Source organism: Arachis stenosperma, chromosome 6 (assembly GCF_014773155.1).
Source record: "Arachis stenosperma cultivar V10309 chromosome 6, arast.V10309.gnm1.PFL2, whole genome shotgun sequence".
NCBI lineage: Eukaryota > Viridiplantae > Streptophyta > Magnoliopsida > Fabales > Fabaceae > Arachis > Arachis stenosperma.
Genome location: NC_080382.1, coordinates 145,321,633 through 145,343,161, shown reverse-complemented (window position 1 = coordinate 145,343,161; position 21,529 = coordinate 145,321,633). Strand labels below are relative to the sequence as shown.

The following is a 21,529-nucleotide window of genomic DNA, read 5'->3' as shown; positions in this document are numbered from 1 at the left end:
TAATTAAATTTTAGTATGCAATCCTATATATATTGATTTGCTATGGAATTTAGTAGTATGTTATAAGCACTAGAGATTTTTATAAGTGATTTGGTTTGGATTGGTTTGGGAGACTCTGACTAGAAAACCGTAGTTAACGGCGGTTATGACGTTAACCTAGATGCATCTGGCTCAGACCTCAGCTAGCAGGGGCGTTGCTAGCCTAACGTGTAGGCCACACGTTGGATCTGTTATACCGTACGGGCACACTAGAGGAAAGGGCTACCCTTAGAGGTGGAGCCGCCCTAGGTGTGTAATATTTGATTTGATTTGACTTCTGGAACGAGAACTCCCATTTCAGTTCATCCGCTTAACTATTTATCTAATGTTTGTATAATTAATTAATATGAATTCCTCATCTCTGAAAAGAAATATAATTTTCAAGGTAAACTCTGTATTGTCTCGTGTGGGTTATAGATGTAATGTTTGCTCACTGAGTTGCAAAACTCACCCTATTATATTCCCATATTTTTCAGATACAGGAGTCATTCCAGGTTCCATTCCACCTGCCCCTCAGTAGATCTTAGTCATTTTGGTGAGCCCTTCTTCTTTCCAAGGGTTAAGTAATTATGTAATGGAACCTTTGCTAAAAATCTAGATTATGTCAATGCTCCATATGTCACAGGCAGGATCCTCATGTGGGTTATGTTATTTTGAATCTTGAACTGTTTAGGTAGTGATTATGATTTGGTTATGTAAGACTTATGATTTTAACTATATACTCTAGTTATCAACTTGATATATATATATATATGATGCGTATTTTGGATATATTTGGTTGTGGATATAATTTGGAGTATGTTGTTGTTGTTGTTGTCTTGGAAATGGAGGTTTATTATTAATACAGGGAGTTAATATTTATGTTGGTAAGGTCCTAGAAACAGAGGAGATTCTGTCCGTTTTTCTGAAAATTTGGTCGTTTGGCTTGCTGAGGGACTTGTCCCTTGAGCGCCAGTCATGGCTTGGTTCGGGTCATGACAGCAAATTTCCACGTGGCTCCACCAGAAGAGCTCATTAGTATCACTTCTCCATGGCCTTTTGCAAAATGGGGAATGGATTTATTAGGTCCTTTTCCCCAAGAGCCAGGACAAGTCAAATATTTGATCGTGGGAATAGATTACTTCACAAAGTGGATAGAAGCAGAACCATTAGCCACTATCACCGCTCAAAGAAGTCGCAGGTTTCTCTACAAAAATATCATCACAAGATATGGGATACCTTATTCCATCACTACGGATAATGGAACCCAATTCACCGATGCTACCTTCAGAAGCTTAGTGGCCAGTATAAAAATTAAGCATCAGTTTACCTCGGTAGAACACCCACAAGCCAATGGGCAAGCCGAGGCAGCCAACAAAATCATACTGGTAGGACTAAAGAAGAGATTACAAGAAGCAAAAGGAGCTTGGGCTGAAGAGCTCCCTCAAGTACTATGGGCCTACAGGACAACACCCCAATCCGCCACGGGAGAAACACCTTTCCGACTAGTCTATGGCGTGGAAGCCATGATTCCAATAGAAATCAATGAGCAAAGCCCAAGGGTAATTCTCCATGACGAGGTCGGAAATATACAGGGACACAAAGAAGAGCTCGACTTGCTCCCCGAAGTCCGAGAAGGTGCCCAGATAAGAGAAGCGGCGTTGAAGCAAAGAATGACTACAAGGTACAACAAAAAAGTCATTCGAAGAACATTTGCTCCAGATGATTTGGTCTTAATCAGAAACGACATTGGAGTCAACAAATCGGGAGAAGGAAAGCTCGCCGCAAATTGGAAGGGACCATACAAAGTCAATGAAGTTTTAGGAAAAGGTTATTATAAAGTAACCGACCTGAACGGCACTGAGCTACCAAGGTCGTGGCATGCTTGTAACATGAAAAGGTACTACAGTTAAAAGCGAACTCTACTCCCTGATGTACTCTTTTCCCAACTTCATGATTTTTTCCCAAAAGGGTTTTTTCTGGAGAAGGGTTTTTAACGAGGCATCATAGTAGAGACTAAGGGAAAATAGGCTATTAAGACCCTTAGTAGCAAAAGAAGGTACCTCCCCAATCAATAAAGATCTTTTTCATTCATAATATCTCTTATAATATCCTTCTTTATTTTTCTAAGTCTTTCTACGAAACGCGCCGACTTAAGCTCGACAAAGCGTGAAAATCCCATGAACCGACCTAGATGGTCGTCAGGATAAAACGACGAGGTACAAGTCGGTGTAAAGAGGTTATATGAGTCGATCGTGAAAACTCGGAAACAAATCTGACTCATAAGTCGGAACAATATTCCGAGTAGGAAAGCTCGAGAACACACCGATCCATAAATCGGAGTGTAGAACCGAGTAGAAGAAAAACGCATCGCAAAAAATAACCTAAGTCATAGGAACTCGCTAAAACAAAAGTTGATTATGAGGAATAACAAAAAGAGATAGGAAAACCTAGGAAGAAGTTTAAAGGATGCCCCAAAAGTCCTTAAACGAAAAGCTCCGAAAAACAAACAAGCCAAAAAGAAAGGTTTTCAAGAAAAAGTCAAGGGGAATTCAGAAAAGTAGAAAAGCATACACGCACAAGGTAACTTAAACCCTTATCCAAAAAAGGGTATTTATTTTGCTAATCTAAAACCCTTATTCAAAAAGGGCACTTGCCAAAATATTTTGTTAACGGCCTTAAAAGGCCAAAAGAGATTGTTCAAGCATCACCAAACAACATGTAAATAAGTTTTAAAAAGGGGGGACTCACAGGCCGAGCCCCCATATAGCCATAAAAAAATAAGTTACTTCTGCAGAGGAGTAGACGGATCACCACCACCAGAGCCAGGAGGAGCACCACCAGGACCAGGAAGAGAAGCTGAAGAGGAAGTCGGAGGAACAACTGAAGAACTCGGAGCGTCTTTGGGACGAGGAGGAGACTCGATAATCCTCTGCCCCCGAGTCTTCAAATCTGACTCAGAAACAACCTCGGGGGCAGGAGGATCCACGATAGCACCATCAATGACGACTTTATCAGGGTGTAAAGGAGAAAGGTCCAAGTCGGGAGCGATAACTCTGACTTGCTCCAGGAAAATTCTCCAAGACTCCTCGGCACCATCAGCAATAGAGTCCTCCAACTCGGCGTACGCGTTCCGAGAATTCAGCAAATCCTTCCTCACAGCCACAAGATCCTGAAATAAACTTTGGTAACTATCCTATGCTGTCTTCCTCAAATTTGCCTCCATAGTACATTGGGCCCGCAGCAAATCCTCTCCTCCCTCAACTTAGCCACCTCCTCCTTTAACTCCCTCTCTTGGTCTTGGAAAGCAAGAAGCCTCCCCTCCAACTCCTCAACCTTCGAGGTTATCCCCAAAGAGCTGAGGGGAGTCTTCTCAAAAAGATCTAAAAGTTTGCCACAAACACCTGCTGCCCTAAAACTCTCCTCGGCCATGGTGGTGAGGTGGTTTCGAACAGAAACATCATCCATACTTATATAAGGATAGATGTTCTTTCGGACGAATGCAAGAGCATCCGCCTTAACCCCACCATCAAAAGAAGAGCCAGACTCTGAAGTCTTGCGCTTCTTCTTCTCTGGCTCGGAAAGAAGTTGGGCAGAAGGGAGTGGCCGGGACAAAGTTGAAGAGGAAATTATAATGGGCTGAGAGGGAGTACCCACGTTCTTAGGAGGAGGAGGAGGAGGAGGAGGAGAGGCGATCGCCCTGGCACCACCAGACCTGGCCCGGGACTTTGCCTTAGCCTCCTGAACTCTTTGGTAAGATTCCTGAGCATTCTTCCTTGCCATATCTACAAAAGAAACAACTAGCAAAAGTTACAAGTCGGTAAAACTCAAACCGGCAGAAACAAGTCGGAAATGAGGGATGCATGCACTACCTAGTTGTGACCGAATAAAAGTCGGTGTCCCCTGGAGAAATTTCCTCGTATCTAAATACGGGGCCCTCCCCCACGCTTCTCGGAAAAACCCCACAATAGCCGCCTCCACCTCGTCAAGGTCATCTAGACCATACTTCTCACAAGGGGAGGCCGCCAACCAATAAAGGGGAAAGCGAGGGGAGGAATGCTCATCCAGGAAAAAGGGGTGGTGACCCTCTACAGCTTGCACTTTGAAGAAATAATTTTTGAAATCGTGAAAGGATTCGTCAAAAAGGGTGAAAATTCTCCGACCTTGTATGGCTCAAAAAGACACCCATTGTTGTTTGTTATTTAGCCCACTAAAGGGCTTAGTCATATGAAAGAGATAAAAGAAAATCCTCAAAGAGGTCGGAAAGTCCAAAGCGTGGCTAACAAACTGATAGATTTTCAGAAAACCCCAAGAATTAGGGTGAAGTTGGGTAGGTGCAACTCGACAGTGGTGCAAGACAGATATTTCAAAATCCGAAAAAGGAAGAAAAACACCCAAGCGGGTGATCATACATTCATACATAAAGAAAAAATGAGGAGCCGCCTCATCGGCCCTCCCAAAACAAACCCGGTCCTCTGGACTCGGGACTATCAACTCATATTTTGGCTCGTCCTCCTCCGAAGTACAAAGCCTGTGATGAGTACGAAGATGAGTGATAAACTCAGCATCGACCAAGGGTTCCTCCCCAAGGACAGTGTCATCAACCCACTGAGAAAGAACATCTACAGAGGCCATTTTTCTTTATATAATGAAAGGTGACAGAAACCTACAAAAAGAAAAAGGGAAAAGAAAATAAAAAAACACGGTCCCTAAAGGGGAGGGATGCGAAACCGGAATCTACAGACCAACCTATCCACCCACAAAAACCAAAAGCGTGCAAACATAAAGGCATGACAGGAAAAAATGAACACTAACCTTTATCCGAGAAATGAAGGTTGGGAAAAGCAGAAATCTTCAAGCACAAGAATACAGCACGAACAAGGAGAAAAGAAGTTTGAAAGATTGCAGAAACGGAAGAAGGAAAGAGAGGGAAAGTATTTATAAACATACTAAGGGGCATAATGGTAAAAGCGAAGCAGTCATTAATGAGATTGCACCGTTACCAAAGCCCTCAATCCCTAAATGCTTCCCCAACGGACACGACGCTTGAATTGATGTAACTGTCAAAACAAAAGGTCGCGAAAATCACGTCGGTTTCAAAACCCGTGAAAGTCGGCTACGAACCCGAGTTAAATACTTGAACCCAAGCCTTAAAGAGATCTTGGGCTCAAGTAGGGGCACTGTTCATACCCTGGCCCAATGTTAAGGGCCCAGATCCAACTAAAAGGCCTAATCCAATAGATTAAGCCTTGCTAAGCACCGACCTTCACATAAGAAGTCGGTATTCACTACGACTTGCTCTAAAGAAGTCGGATATGAGATTAGCTGGCAGATAAGCACTCATTCAAATGAGTAACCGCCCCTAAAATCTCTCTAACCGCTTCATAAAGCCATATCTTAACCTCCCTAAGATAATGGGACGGTTAACATCTTAAAGATACGGCACTACTCCAACGGTGGTTATTGGCTCACCACTATAAGTACACTGACACTCCTCAGGTATCTCTAAGCCCAATACTCTCTAGACCTGCTCAAACCCTTGCTAACTTAGGTATCGGAGTGTCTTTGCAGGTACCACCCCCCATTCACTCACGAGCACAAGTCGGAAGGAGGTTCCAATGTGCAAACCAGCTCGGAAGCCACCATCCGCGGACGATTGGGCCAACCAAAGCCATCTATCTTATTAATCTCCGGTTACCCATCGTAACAAGTACTAATGCCAAAAATAATAAATTCTAATGTAATCAACATTTGTCTTCAATTAAAGTTAAACTTTAACGGAGTCTTAATTGTTTATCCCAAAATAATCCACCATAGTGTTGAACAAAGTAGATTTCCGTTTTCATTTAGGCATTCCTAGATGAGCAGAGGGAAAGGCTCGTGGTGTTCACTACTACTCTTACAGTTGCTCTTTCAAACTTGTTGCAATGGAGGAGCATGTAGGCCTTCCTCTTGCGGCAAAATCACCAACATAAAACATCCTTTCCGGCTCAAGGATGATCCCGCAAGCTGTGGGGATTCCAGGTACGAGTTGTCTTGTGAGAATAACAGGACGCTGTTATATCTTTTCCCCGGTATAAGCTACCAACTGCAGGCAATAAACTACAATAACTTCACGATCCGGCTTGTAGATCCCGCCATCTCAGACTCAGGGAATGACTGCTCCACCCTTCCCCGATATTCTTTGTCCGCTAGAAATTTCAGTGACAGCTATGGCTACATGGATATCCCCAAATACAGTGAACCATATGGAACTATTCAAGAACGAACTCGTTATGATGTAGTAAGAATGTTCGAGAACGTGATCTTTTTGAACTGCAGCTATCCGATCAGGGATTATCCACGATTCGTGGATGCTGCCCCTTGCGTTAAAGAAGGAGGCAATGTTTATGCTGTTCTTGGAGACATGGACGTGGGTGAACTAAGAGATGAGTGCCGTGTGAAGATGGTTGCTGCCTCATCCTTTCTTGTTGTTCCACCGAGATCGTGGGAGGATTCATTCTTCATCTACCAAAACTTGTCATACGCTGAAATCCATAGAAAACTCAGTTACGGATTTCATCTTTCTTGGATGATCGGCGGTGCTTGTTCATCTGCCTGTGGCCAGCTGAGTTCTTGCTTCTTCAACGAAGCCTCTCCAAATCTCATCACTTGCCGAGGGAATCGCTGTTTCACTCCAATAACGTTCAATGAATGCGGTAAGAAAATTAAACTCTAAACATTATTTCCATATAAAAAAAAAATTTGATGCACTAATTTTACACGTGTATCCAATTACAATCGGCAAAAATAATTATCTTTTAACATTCAAAACATTAATTTCAAAACTTTAAAATATCAATTATTTTAAATTGAATTTAATTAAAATTTTTGAAATTATAACTTTTAAAAAAAATACTAAACCATTTAATCTAAGAAACAAAGAAAACAAAAACAATGAAGAATTTTGCAAAAAGCATACGATGTTTTTAATCTGGAAGCAAAAAAAACGAAAACAAAAAGTAAAAAGAAAAAATATTTTTTTTTAAACATAGAATTTTTTATTGTGGGTGTTGCTTAAATATTTAATGATACTTGTATTAGATGAATTCAAACAGATTTTAAATGTGTTTAAAAAGTATTTTAGGTGTTATTATGTTATTTTAGATATGTTACAGACTTATTTATTTTTGAATGTGCTCTGAACACAAGGACATTATATTAAATTTTCACAATACATTTAAATTATATAAGTACACATAAAATAAATTATGAATACATCTAAATTAAGAGAAATGTTAGGGGTCAGTAATTTTTGTGTTTTGTAATAACCATCAATTGGCCAGCAATAATATTTTTAATGGTATGAAATTACATCCAATAGTAGAAGATCATTTATTTTTCTTTTGATGGTTAAGTACTGACCACAAAACACAAAAGTTGTTGTCCCTAGACTTTTTTCTAAATTAAAGTCATCTTTCAAAATTAAATGTATATAGAAAATTAAACCATATTCTAAGATATGATGATAATATGATCAAGTAACAGCACTAAAAAGTTGAGAATTGGGTAAAAAGTTAGCAAAGGCTTACAATATATAATTGGAAATCCAACTTGGGTAAAAATGTCCGGAGCTGGAGTTTCTTTTGTTGGATAATCTTCATTGGTTATAATTGTAAGTTTGGTTTGTTCTCTTTATTGCTGTATGTATGTATGATAATTATATTGGATTTACAATTCTGATTAATGAATAATGTTGACTAAACAAACACACACATACACACGTACAACTTCATTAAAAATTTTACTCTTTACTCGTCCTTTTACTTAATAACTAAGAAACAAGATTGTAAAGAAGTAAACCATGTTGGTCATCAAGCAGAAAACTTTAACGAGGGATTGGATGTACTTTCCTCCTCAAAACTTGAAGATACATATGAATTATTTGAAGCATCTACTCCTGATGAGTCAACTTCGGAATCTCTTTGAATCACATCATTTGGACAATATGAAGGTTTTGGAGGCATTTCAATACTTGCAACATCTCCTTCTAACATTTCCACTACTTTATTCATTGAGGGACGATCACTTGGTTTCAGTTGTATGCACCACAATGCAATTATAAACATCTTTTTTGCTAATTCACTCCTTTCTTCATGCACAAAAGTTTCCATCTCAATCTCATCATTTTCCTCAGCAGCCAACTGATCATATATCCAAAATGGAAAATAAAGTTGACTTGAATGCTCTGCATGTGGATTCGAATTTCTTCTTTGACTTGCTATTTCCATCAAAAGCATTCCAAAGCTATAGACATCAGCCTTGTAAGATACTGCTCCAATATTTTGATAAAACAGTTCTGGGGCCATGTAACCAATCGTTCCTCTTGCTGCCGTCAAAGATACAATACTATTATCAAGAGGATATAGTTTTGCGAGGCCAAAGTCTGAGACCTTAGGAATGAAATTCTCGTCAAGAAGAATGTTGTGAGGCTTGATATCAAAATGCAAAATTTGCATGTCACAACCTTCATGCAAATAAGCCATACCGCGTGCCACTCCGAGAGATATCTCAAACATCTTTTGGGAAGTTAGAGATACACTTTCTTCTTTGGAAAATATATTTTATCCAGTGAACCATTTGGCATGAATTCATATATAAGAGCACGTTTTGAACCCTCGACACAAAATCCAATCAACCTTACTACATTTGCATGGTGTATTCTACCAATGGTAGCAACTTCACTGATAAATTCTTGGCCATTAGCTTTGGCTTTACCCAACATTTTTATGGCTACAAAAGGCCCACTTTGTAGTTTTCCTTTGTACACTGCACCAAATCCTCCTTCTCCGAGCTTTTCCTTAAAACCTCTCGTCATCTTCTTTATCTCTTTGTATGAATATCTTATTGGCATGAGAGTGTTTCCTTGTAGAAAATCCTCAATATTTCATAGATTGATATATGCCTTCGTCGAAACGTGTAGATCAACAATGCAAAGAAAAACATGACACCTATTGAGTATTTGAGGATTATGTATGACATCAGAAACAATCCCATGAATAATCCAACCTTAACAACAGGTATTACATCTCTTTTAGAGAAGTGTTCACCACTATCCATGTTGACCACTTTGCGAAGTCCTGTGTAATTATAAGAATATGGATCAATCCAAATATATTTGCTGCTAACGAACACATATAAAACTTTATTCAAAGTATGTACAAGGAATTTATTATTTGACATATAATATATGTAGATGTAAAAAGAATAAAGACATTTGAGTCTTAGAACATACAAGACTAGAATACAAGTTTGACAAATTAGTCTTTAAAAGATAATTCATCATTTGCCTCATTTGTTTACCTAGTCCAACCCAAGTTATAAATGATTTAATATTACTAATAGGCTTTCTTAGTGTTAACTAAAATAACTAAAATCTCTCTTATACTCCTCATGACACTTATGCCAAACAAATAGGAAAATTACACCATGCAATTGTACATAAATAGTAAGGAATGAGAACTTACCTTTCAAAATTCCGTATGCAAAATCTGTCGAAAAGAATCAGTGAAAAGTTAGCAACATGGTGAAGGCAATAAAAAAACTAATATAGATATCACATGTTTCCACATTTGACACCTAAATTTGACATCAAACAAGATTTGTAACTTTTATACTTAAAGTTTCCAACTCTTGCTTCCTCCTCTCATTCATATCTAGGTCTGATTTTTGCTCTGTATTGTTCTGTTTGTAATCTCCCACTTGTTCAAAAACTCTAACATCTACAATGAGTGTACAAAAAGTAGTCGCCTTAAGGGATAAAATTCATACCTTGTGCAATTATTTGTAGCTTTGACACGTTTCCTAAATCACAGTAATTAAAAAATCTATTAGCTCTCTAATTTTGAAAATAATCAGACAACAGTGATAGATAGATCTGCAACTTTAATTTTCTTACCACATTTGTAGTTCAGCAGTGAAGTGTAATCACAGACGGGATTATCCGGATCCCCACAGGTGATGTTCTGAGTGATTTCGTTGAATACGCAAAAATTCTTCATCCCGCATTTATCTTCACAAGCAAACTCATACATCCACGAAAGTTCAAATCCGTAACTGAGTTTCTTATGGATTTCAGAGTATGCCAAGTTCTGTTCGATGAACACTGAATCATCATAATATAATCTCGGTGGAACAAGAAACGATGAGGCTGCAATCAGCTTCACACGGCAATCATCTCTTAATTCAACCACCGCCAAGTCTCCAAGAACAGCATAAACATTATTACCGCCTTGTTTAATGCAAGGAGCAGTGTTCACGTATCGTGGATCGTCCCTCACCGGATTGGTGCAGTTCAAGAACACCACGTGCTCGAACATTCTCACTGCGTTCTCCTCCGGTGTGGAGCCATTTAAGGAGACTCGTTCTTGAAGGAATTCGTATTTTCCGGTGCCGACTTCGGCGACTGTTTTGTAATAATAGTCATCCCCAAAGGTACTGAAATTGGTTAAGGATAAAGAATAGCGAGGAAGGGTAGAACAGTCATTCTCTGAGATGGCTGGATCTAGAAGCCGGATCGTGAAGTTGTTGTAGTTTATTGCCTGAACATGGTAGGTTTTACCGGGAAAAAGATATAAGAGGGTGATGTTATTCTCGCAAGACAACTCGTACCTCCGGTCGCCACAGCTTGCAGGGTCGCCCCTCAGCCGGAAAGGATGTGTTATGGTGGTGACTTTGCCGCATGCGGAGGGCGTACATGTTCTGTTATGATCAGCAGCTACTGCAACTGTAACAATCAGGAGCAGCAGCTTTAAGCGGGAGAAGCAGAAATCTTTCCTACTGCTCATCACTGATCATGAATTAGCAACTTGCGGTGAGGACCAAACTGTTTTAATATTGATTTGGAGAGGTTTACTTTTAGATTGAGACTTCTGTGAAGTTATTTGTGAAATCGATTGTTTAAAAGCGCTTTTTTTTTTTTGTTAAATCAAAGAATGCTTGGTAAGAATATTCTGGGATGAGATTTGGAAAAACATATACAGAAAATTATGAATTGGAATTTCAGAGCCTATATTTTTTTAATTCAGAGGAATACAAATAGTATTGTATAGCTAAAGCAGTTGTTTTTGGCGTAGACATTAATTCAAATTAGAGTCAACTATGAAGTGAGGATCAACATCTAATAGATTTTTGGGGTAAACAATTCAAACTCATGCCATTTTCAAGCATGTATTCAGTGGCAATGAGCTAACTACTTTTGAAAAATCCTCTTTGCCATTGACTTGGAAACCAATGCATAAGCACGTCGGTAACGTGTTCAATTCCAACCATTTAATGTTAGAGTAAACTTTATATTAGTCAATGAGTTCACACATACAAAAACCAAGGAAAGAAACATTCAAGTAATTTCTCAAACTCACATTCTTCCTTGCCAGTTGCCACAGTGACCATGGAAGCATTATTCATCCTGCTTCTGCTTCTCAATTTCAATCTCATCAACATCGGAATTAGCCACCGTGACCCTGTTCAATGTCCCGTTCGTCTGTACTGTACAAAAAACGAAACCAATATTCTTGAGCTCCCTGGAGTTTCATCCTCGGTAAAACTCCCCGTCCGTCACATTAATTTCAAATCCAAAACACTAGAAGTGTATGCTGCCGGAATCTGTTTGTCGGAACTCTTTCTCAAACTCAATTATTCATCATTCTATCCTTTCCGATTCATTCGAAAAGATTTTGGTTACTCTGCCCCTGGTTATGATGAAAACTACCCACTTAAACCCACCAACATTACTTTCTTCCATTGTCCTTCAAATAGTGAGTACACCACGTTACCTTGCCGGATTCAAGCGGCCGACGATGACGACGGCATTGTCAGCACGAATCTTGTGCGCTGCAGAAAACTGTCCCATCAGGTTCTGCCAATGCACGCCGAATTTATAAGGGATTTTTCATTCTACTTGGTGTGGTCGGAAACGAATTTCCATAGTGGATGCTTCGTTGGTTGCAACATGCCCAAGGGGACACAATACTATGAATCCATTATTTTACCCGTTATAGGTGAGACAATACTATTACTATTATTTTATCTTCATAGAATATCATTTATGTTTGAATAGATAGAGTAAGCAAGGGACTCTGCCCTATTGTATATTGCCAAGAACTATGCCTATCCCAAAAATATTGTATTAGTATTACAAAATTGAATTTTGTTTATAATGGCATGCAGGTGCAGCTCTCCTGTTCTCAACACTGGCTGCCTTGTATTATATATATTGCTATTATAGAAACAAAGGGGAAGATCAACAAAGAGTTCAAACTTTTTTGAAGGACTATGACGCATTAAACCCAACCAGATTCTCTTATGCTGATATCAAGAGAATTACTAAGCAGTTTAAGGACAAGTTAGGTGAAGGAGCTCATGGAGCTGTCTACAAAGGTAAATTGTCCAATCAAATTCTTGTTGCTGTCAAGATTCTCAATAATGCAGACGGAGATGGGACAGAGTTCATAAATGAAGTAGGAACTATGGCCAAAATTCACCATGTCAATGTGGTTCGCTTGCTTGGATATTGTGCTGATGGATCTCACCGCGCTTTAGTTTATCACTTCTTCCCCAATGGTAATCTCCAGACCTTCATTGCTTCGTCCAGCGACAAGGAAAGCTTTCTCGGATGGAACAAGTTGCATCAGATTGCTCTCGGCATAGCCAAAGGGATTGAATATCTTCACCAAGGCTGTGATCAAAGAATTCTGCATTTTGATATTAATCCTTACAATGTCCTGATAGATGAAAGTTTCACTCCAAAAATTTCAGACTTCGGCTTAGCTAAGTTATGCTCGAAAAATCGAAGTACAGTATCCATGACTGCAGCTAGGGGAACCTTAGGCTACATGGCGCCTGAAGTTTTCTCTAGAAATTTCGGCAATGTATCTTACAAATCAGATATCTACAGTTATGGGATGTTATTGCTTGAGATGGTTGGAGGAAGAAAAAATACAAATGCGAGTCAAGAAACATTCCAAGTTCTATATCCCAATTGGATACATAATTTGCTTGAAGGAGATGATACATATATTCCTATTGATGATGATGGAGATTTTAGAATTGCAAAGAAACTGGCAATAGTGGGACTATGGTGCATCCAGTGGCACCCGGTTCACCGTCCGTCCATGAAAAGTGTAGTTCAAATGCTTGAAGGAGAGGAAAGCAAGTTGAAAGTGCCTCCGAATCCTTTTGAATCTGCAGCTGCGACTAGTTCAAGTGCAATTATTCCAGCAAGACGTCTGAATTTGGAATTGGAAGTAATCCCAGAAACAGACTAGTTTGATTCAACATATTATTAAACATTTAACTAGCACTTGGTGTGTGTGCATGTGTGTGATGTTGTAATCAAAGAAAGTTGTTTTTCACCTTTTAATTTTTTGTTGTGTATGGTAAAAAATACCTACAAAAATATATAAAAAAAATGGGTTAGCTCCTGTTAGAACGCTACGTTACTTTGTATGTGTAAATAATAACAATCCGAATACTAGGGATAATAAACAACTAGAGCTCTAATACCATGTTATGATATCACTCATTCCAAAAGCTTCAGCTGATGGATAAAGGTAACACTAATAATTATATCTCTAATATTTCCTAAACCTCCATTGTACACATTGTACAAATATTCTATTGGCTGTTCATACTTTCCCATATTAGAAACATAACTTCATAAAAAATGTCTATAGGTCTATTATTCCTGAGTTTCTTCTATTGCATAGATTTCATGTGTTGAAATTGAGATTTGGTTTATACTCGTTATTTCTGCATGTACATATGAGATATATATACATTCATATATGAAATCCATGTGTGCCTTTCCTTCAACTTGATTTTGTGAAAAAAAAAAATGACTTGAGTTAGCTTATGTTGTAGTGGGTTTTCTAGACTTTTTCTAACATTTTTTATATGATGAGTCATTTTAATTCTCTTAAAGGTTATTGATACCAAATTTTCTTTATAATATCTTTTTGGAGTTTTTATGTCGTTAAATAGTAAATACATTCTAGTCTTTTACTAAGTATATATTTCTGGTATATACATTCTTATCTCCTATAAATGTCTTATTTAATACGTTTGAACTACTTTGTATGTTGAAAACAAATGATCGTGTTTTTTAATCTATAAAATAAAAGGAGAAAAAATTATTTAGATTTATGGGCAATTCCTTAAAAAAATCCTCTGAAATAAGAAAATTATAAAATAATAAAATCATAAATTAATCATCGTTAAATTTATAATTTCAATTATGTGTAGATTCTACTATATCTTAATTTAAAGATAATTAGACTTTTATTTCTCACTTTACTAACTTTTTTAATTTTAAAGAAGCTTAATCAATTTCTTAAATAGTTTCAATTTACTAGAAATAGTCCTGCTTTAATGTGTGTGGTTACATCCTTTACAATGGTGTATACAATTGGAAGTTGGATCTCGCTAGAGAGACAATGGATTATTTGTACAATGAGCTATTAAGTTATAAAATGAACATCCTTCATACTATCTAGAATAACCATCCAAGTACTAGGGAGAATAAACATCTTCCCGAAAAATTAAATTAATTTTGGGATTCACCAAGGATCGAACTCTTGACCTTTCAGATCTAGCACTCTAATACCATGTCATGATACTACTCATCTCAAAAGCTTCAACTGATGGAAAAAGGTAACACTAATAATTATATCTTTAATACTCCATAAACCTCCATTGTACACATTGTATAAATATTTCATTGGCTCCTCATACTTTCCCTTGGAAGTTTGAAACCATGTGATCGTCCCTCAATGAATGAAGTAGTCAAAATGTTAGAAGGAGATGTCGCAAGCATTAAAATGCCTCCAAAGCCTTCATTTTATCCAAATGATGTGATTCAAAGAGATTCCGAGATTCACTCCGGAGTAAATGATTCAAATAAGATGAATGCTATTTTTTGTTGTGACAATAAAATGAATGCTATGGTGCCTATCATATTATATCTAAGTTATTAAAAAGGATAAATAAATAATATTTAATAAATTTGATAAGATTTATTTTTTATTTTAAATATTTTATTTTTTATTTTAAAAAATAAGTTAAACAATTTAGACACCATAAAACTCACTTTCAAATAATTCTTAGGCGTCTTCGAGTTTTGAGGAAGAAAGTACAAGTGTACAACCAACCCTTTTCTAGTTGATGACCTAGCTTTTTAACGATCTTGTTTCTTATTATGTTAAGTAAAAGGACAAGTACTACATCAAGCAGATGTGATATTTTCTATATTGCTTGTGTTTTTGGTGAGGATGTCTATCAATTGGTGTTTTGTTGAGACATGTATTAGTTTGATGAAGTCTGTTTCAACCTTTTCTCTAATAAAGTGATAATTTATTTCAATATGCTTGGATTTTTCAGAAAAAAAGAATTAGAAACGGGTCGATTATTGGCCGAAATACTATCACAAGATAGTATAAAAAAACTTCACAAGCAGCATTTGCGTTGGCTCTATACCCAGTTTCGACTGAACTTCTAGATACCAAATGTTTTAGACTTAACATCTTCTTTTTTGTATGTCTGAAATTGTCGATGAAAACTAAGCACTTTCTTTAATTCATAAAATAAAAAAATATCCCAAGTTTATACACAATTTCTTAAGTAGCTTATACTCTAAATTATATATAATATTACGAAATGATTATCATATATATGACCATATATCCCATGAAGAGTTAATATCCAAAATCGTCCCTGAAAGATACTCCGATCTCCATTTTGTTTCTCGAAAGATAAAGTTAATCGAAATCGTCCCCGAAAGATACATGATTTGGTCACGTTAGTCCTTCCGTCAGTTTGTTGATGACGTGTCAGTTAAGTGCCACGTGGCATATGATGACGTGGTGGGTTAATGCCACGTGTCACGACATGATTGGTTGACGTGTCACTGTGTGTCAGATCAGTGACACGTGGCATGCCACGTGTCACTTGACATGTAAAAAAGTTATTTATAATCAAAATAGTCCTTGAAAGTTTAGACGTAAGTCATTTTCATCCCTAAAGTTTTAAAAATTAATCAAATTAGTCCTTATATAATTTTTTATATTTTTTTGATAATATTAAATTTGAAATATTTTTTGATACTACTAATTTTAATAGAAATGTAATTGACAAACAAAAAATTAGTAATTATATATTTTATTCTTAAAAAATTTTTCAATAAAATTATCTCTCTCCTTTAATTCTTCTCAAAATCTCTCTTATTCTTTTCTATTCTAAAACCTTTTTCTTACATTATTATATTTTGCTGGAATATATATATATATATATATACTTAAAATTGAAATGTATGTATTTGTTAACCTAAACAAAGTTATATGCTCAAAATCAAAATTTATGTATGTTAACCTAAACAAAGTTAATCAAAATTTATGCTAAACGAATTGCTTCTTAAGCGTACTACATGCAAAGATCATAATAAATTTTTGTGTGTTTCATATGTTGAGATAGATGATATAATTTTTCTTTTAATATCACTACCATTACATCCTATATGTAAGTAATACCGTAATGAAAAAAAAGAGATATAGTAGACAAAAAATAGTGGTATAACTTTGTTTAGGTTAACATACATAAATTTTGATTTTGAGCATATAACTTTGTTTAGGTTAACAAATACATACATTTCAATTTTAAGTATATATATATATATAATATATATATATATATATATATATATATATATATATATATATATATATATATATATATATATATATTCCAGCAAAATATAATAATGTAAGAAAAAGGTTTTAGAATAGAAAAGAATAAGAGAGATTTTGATAAGAATTAAAGAAGAGAGATAATTTTATTGAAAAAATTTTTAAGAATAAAATATATAATTACTAATTTTTTGTTTGTCAATTACATTTCTATTAAAATTAGTAGTATCAAAAAATATTTCAAATTTAATATTATCAAAAAAATAAAAAAATTATATAAGGACTAATTTGATTAATTTTTAAAATTTTAGGGATGAAAATGACTTACGTCTAAACTTTCAAGGACTATTTTGATTATAAATAACTTTTTTACATGTCAAGTGACAAGTGGCATGCCACGTGTCACTGATCTGACACGCAGTGACACGTCAACCAATCGTGTCGTGACACGTGGCATTAACCCACCACGTCATCATATGCCACGTGGCACTTAACTGACACGTCATCAACAAACTGACGGAAGGACTAACGTGACCAAGTCGTGTATCTTTCGGGGACGATTTCGATTAACTTTATCTTTCGAAGACCAAAATGGAGATCGGGATATCTTTCAAGGACGATTTTGGATATTAACTCATCCCATAAATATAATGACTAGTGGTTTGTTAACTTGTTGATTAATAAATAAAATAAGATGATATTTTATAAATAATATTATATATTTAAGTCTTTTTATCAATCAAATTTAATTAAATTGGTGTAATATAATAAAAATCAGTTGTAATTAATACTATTTTAAATTTTATTATTTAATTTAGTTAAATTTAATTTATAAAAAAAATTGGATACCTAACATTTTTTTTTATATATATCCAGTATTTGGCAAGTAAGCATATAGAACAGTTATGCAACTCCGGCATTTGGCATCCGGTATTTGTTGTAACACGTAAAATGTGATTCTTTGGGGGTGAAATCCGAAAAGAAACAGTAGAGGGTTAGCATAATTTTTTTAGAAAGTAACTAGTTATTAATATTTAAAAATATGAATTAAAAATATATTATTAAATTATTAAATTATAAAAATTAAATTAATAATTAAAAATAATAAATTTTGTTGATTCTTTAATATTTTTTATCTGAAAATATTTATTTTTAAAGGAAATAGCTTCCCTCAATTTTTTAATTAACAGTGTAAAATATAATCTTTAATTTATTAATATTTTTTTATATTTTTTTAGTTTCACTTATAAAATATATGATAAATGATTACGTTTTATTCTCTCAATTAAAAAAATAAAAAAATCTAATTTTCTTTTTAGGTGATTTCCTTTTTTTTCTTTTAACCTTTTTGAAATTTGTATGATATTTTTTTTCGGTTAGTGAGAAGCCTTTCTTTTTTTTTCGTAGAATATAAAATGCACTTTTTTCAGATCAAAGTGATATATTCAGTTGGTAATGCTAGATAACTAATGGTTTTTTTAAACAATATGAACAACTACCAATCAAATAAAAACATACTACACTTTTAAATTATTCACCTAAATCTTAATACTAGAATAACTATCCGTACATCTAATGAAATGAATATCTGATATATCTATTGTTCACATTATTTAGTATTTTCATTATCAACCTATAATTTTCTCATTCGATTTCTCGCACTCGGTGAAAAATGGAAACTCTATATCCACATATTTCAGCTCCAAAATCGGTTTTGGTAAATTACACTAAATTCAATTCAATTTTAAAATTAATTTGTGCCGGCATTCGCCATCCAAATTGACAACTCTATTTCTGATTTTCTATTAAAAAGATAAGAACAAGGGTATATTCAATAGGGGCCTCACTGTCTAGTGTCTACTTGAGCTTAGCGTTGTAAAAGTCGTGGACAACTAGTACCGTAAATAACTCTACTTTTCAAGATACAATAATGCGAGAACTGTAATTATTTTGGATCCTAGCTGATTGTTTTAGTCTGCTCAATGGTCTTAGATCAGTGATATTTTTGCGCGTAAAGAGAGAAAGTAATAATGTAACACATGAATTAACAAAATTTTAGAACCTATATACAAGCTAATCTTAAATAGTCCAAACTAAATTATTAAGGAACTCTCTTACTTAATTAAACTAGCCAGTTTCTGGAATTACTTCCAATTCCAAATTCAAGAATTTTGCTGGAATAATTGCACTTGAACTAGTCGCAGCTATAGATTCAAAAGGATTCGGAGGCACTTTCAACGTATCTTCCTCTGCTTCAAGCATTTGAACTACACTTTTCATGGACGGACGGTGTACCGGGTGCCACTGGATGCACCATAGTCCCACTATTGCAAGTTTCTTTGCAATTCTAAAATCTCCATCATCGTCAATTGGAATATACGTGTCATCTCCTTCAAGCAAATTGTGTATCCAATTCGGATATAGAACTTGAAATGTTTCTTGACTCGCATTTGTATTTTTCCTTCCTCCAACCATCTCAAGCAATAGCATTCCATAACTGTAGATATCAGATTTATAAGACACATTGCCGAAGTTTCTAGAGAAAACTTCAGGCGCCATGTATCCTAAGGTTCCCCTTGCTGCTGTCATGGACACAGTGCTTCGATTTTTTGAGCATAACTTAGCTAAACCAAAGTCTGAAATTTTAGGAGTGAAATTTTGATCTAACAAGACATTGCGAGGATTAATGTCGAAATGCAGAATTCTTTGATCACAGCCTTGGTGAAGATATTCAATCCCTTTGGCTATGCCTACAGCAATCTGATGCATCTTGTTCCATCCAAAGAAGGTTTCCTTGTCACTTGACAGAGCAATGAAGCTCTGGAGATTACCATTGGGGAAGAAGTGATAAACCAAAGCGCGGTGAGATCCTTCGGCGCAGTAGCCAAGCAAGCGAACCACATTGACATGGTGGATTTTGGCCATTGTTCCCACTTCATTTATGAATTCTGTCCCATCTCCATCTGCTTTATTGAGAATCTTGACGGCAACCAGAATTTGATTAGTTAATTTACCTTTGTAGACAGCTCCATGAGCTCCTTCACCTAACTTGTCCTTAAACTGCTTAGTAATTCTCTTGATATCAGTATAAGAGAATCTTGTTGGGTTTAATGCTTTGTAATCCTTCAAAAAAGTTTCAACTCTTTGTTGATCTTCTCCTTTGTTTCTATAATAGCAATATATATGATACATGACACCCACTATTAGCACAAGGAGAGTTGCACCTGCATAACATTATAAACACATTGAACTTTCCAAGTAAATATACCATAATGGTGTTTAATCCAAGTTTTAAGTTTGTTACCTGTAAGGGGTAAAAGAACGGATTCATGGTGTTCAGTACCCTTGTTGGATACGTTGCAAGCAACAAAGCATCCACTCTTGAAAGTTTCTGTGGACCATACCAAGTATAATGGTTTCCAATTCCACTGAATGTTACATATGGAAATTGGCAAGACATGACGAGTCAATTTTGTGCAGAATACAAGGTTGGACTCGGTGATGTTGTCGTCATCTAAAGCCATAAGAATCGGGCAAGATAACAGATCTTGTTCCTCGTAGTAGCCGCTGAGGATGTTTGGTGGCACGCTTGAAGAGCAATCAAAGAAAGTACAGTTTGTTGGCTGTAGAGGATCATAAAAACTATCGAAATAAAGTGATTGTTTAATCGATTGGAAAGGATAAAATGATGAATAATTGAGTGTGAGAAAGAGTTCTGGAAAACAGCGTTTGGGATCATATACTTGTAAAATGTTTAATGTGTAGTTAATCCAAGTGACGGGGAGTTTTACTGAAGATGGAAAGGCAGGCAGCTCAAGGATATTGGTTTCGTCTTCCGAACAGTAGAGACGCACGGGACATGGAACGGGATCATCATGGTAAATTCCCATGTCCAGATTCAAATTCAGCAGCAACACCAATAATAATGCTACCATGGTCAATGAAAATGGGAAATCAAAGTTTTCTTTGCTTTGCAAATGAACCAAGTTCAAAATGATAAAAAATTGATTGTAGGATGGGTTAATAATTTTGTAAGGAGTGAATACTCCAATTAGCCCTTAAAAGAATTTTGGATCCGATGTTTTCTTAATCAATAAATTTTTATTATTTAAAAATCTTTAAGAATTTATTTTATTGGATAGATTAATTTTTCTATTATTTTTAATTAATTTTGAATATGTATATTGAATAAATAAATTTTATTACAAGATAATTAAATAAATATTATTGGATATTTATTCTTTTTTAAATATACGATACTTACAAAGAAAAATAATAATTATTTAATATTTTTGTATGTTTGTTTTTTTTATTTTTTTTGTAACAAAGAGAAATGCTAAATGATCATTAGAATTTATTGTTTTTGTCATTATTTAATCATTAATATTTAAAAATATAGGATAAAATATATTGTTAAATTAATAGGCTAAAAAAATTAAGTTAATAACTAAGACTGCATTTGTTTCTAAGAATAAGACAAAACAAGACACTAATAATAAAATATAAAGGATCATAGAATATTCTATTTGATAATAAAGTAGAACAAATTATGAAAATTTATTTATTTTTTTATTCAAAAATTTTGAGAAGAAAAATATAATTATAAAAAATAAATAAAAATAATAAAAAAATAAGTTACGTCACTTGTTAGTATTTTTATATCTTGTTATAATAGACATAAAATACACTAATTCAATATCTTTAAATATAATATCTCTATCCATACCTTATCTGTCAAATATAATTTTATGTCTTTATATCCCTCTTTCAATGGTCTGTCTTTCTAAACAAATAAA

The 21,529-nt window shown here is 35.2% G+C and overlaps 3 protein-coding genes and 1 pseudogene across 3 annotated transcripts; 2 read left to right on the top strand and 2 right to left on the bottom strand.

The window, feature by feature from the left end:
• The first annotated feature begins 5,878 nt into the window (after positions 1 to 5,878).
• LOC130934930 (uncharacterized) lies at positions 5,879 to 6,736 on the top strand. Its single transcript, XM_057864448.1, has one exon. It carries the CDS (start codon positions 5,879 to 5,881, stop codon positions 6,734 to 6,736), a length of 858 nt encoding a protein of 285 aa, XP_057720431.1.
• Positions 6,737 to 7,871: 1,135 nt separating this feature from the next.
• Positions 7,872 to 10,844, bottom strand: LOC130934929 (LEAF RUST 10 DISEASE-RESISTANCE LOCUS RECEPTOR-LIKE PROTEIN KINASE-like 2.1; annotated as a pseudogene).
• A 602-nt stretch (positions 10,845 to 11,446) lies between these two features.
• LOC130934928 (rust resistance kinase Lr10-like) lies at positions 11,447 to 13,322 on the top strand. The gene is made up of 2 exons (XM_057864447.1): positions 11,447 to 12,056; positions 12,226 to 13,322. The coding sequence occupies exons 1-2, from the start codon at positions 11,447 to 11,449 to the stop codon at positions 13,320 to 13,322; spliced, it is 1,707 nt and encodes a 568-aa protein (XP_057720430.1).
• Positions 13,323 to 18,777: 5,455 nt separating this feature from the next.
• Positions 18,778 to 20,702, bottom strand: LOC130936482 (rust resistance kinase Lr10-like). The gene is made up of 2 exons (XM_057866555.1): positions 20,038 to 20,702; positions 18,778 to 19,957 (listed from the first exon to the last, which is right to left on the bottom strand). Exons 1-2 carry the CDS (start codon positions 20,666 to 20,668, stop codon positions 18,861 to 18,863), a joined length of 1,728 nt encoding a protein of 575 aa, XP_057722538.1. The 5' UTR covers positions 20,669 to 20,702; the 3' UTR covers positions 18,778 to 18,860.
• Positions 20,703 to 21,529: the final 827 nt, after the last annotated feature.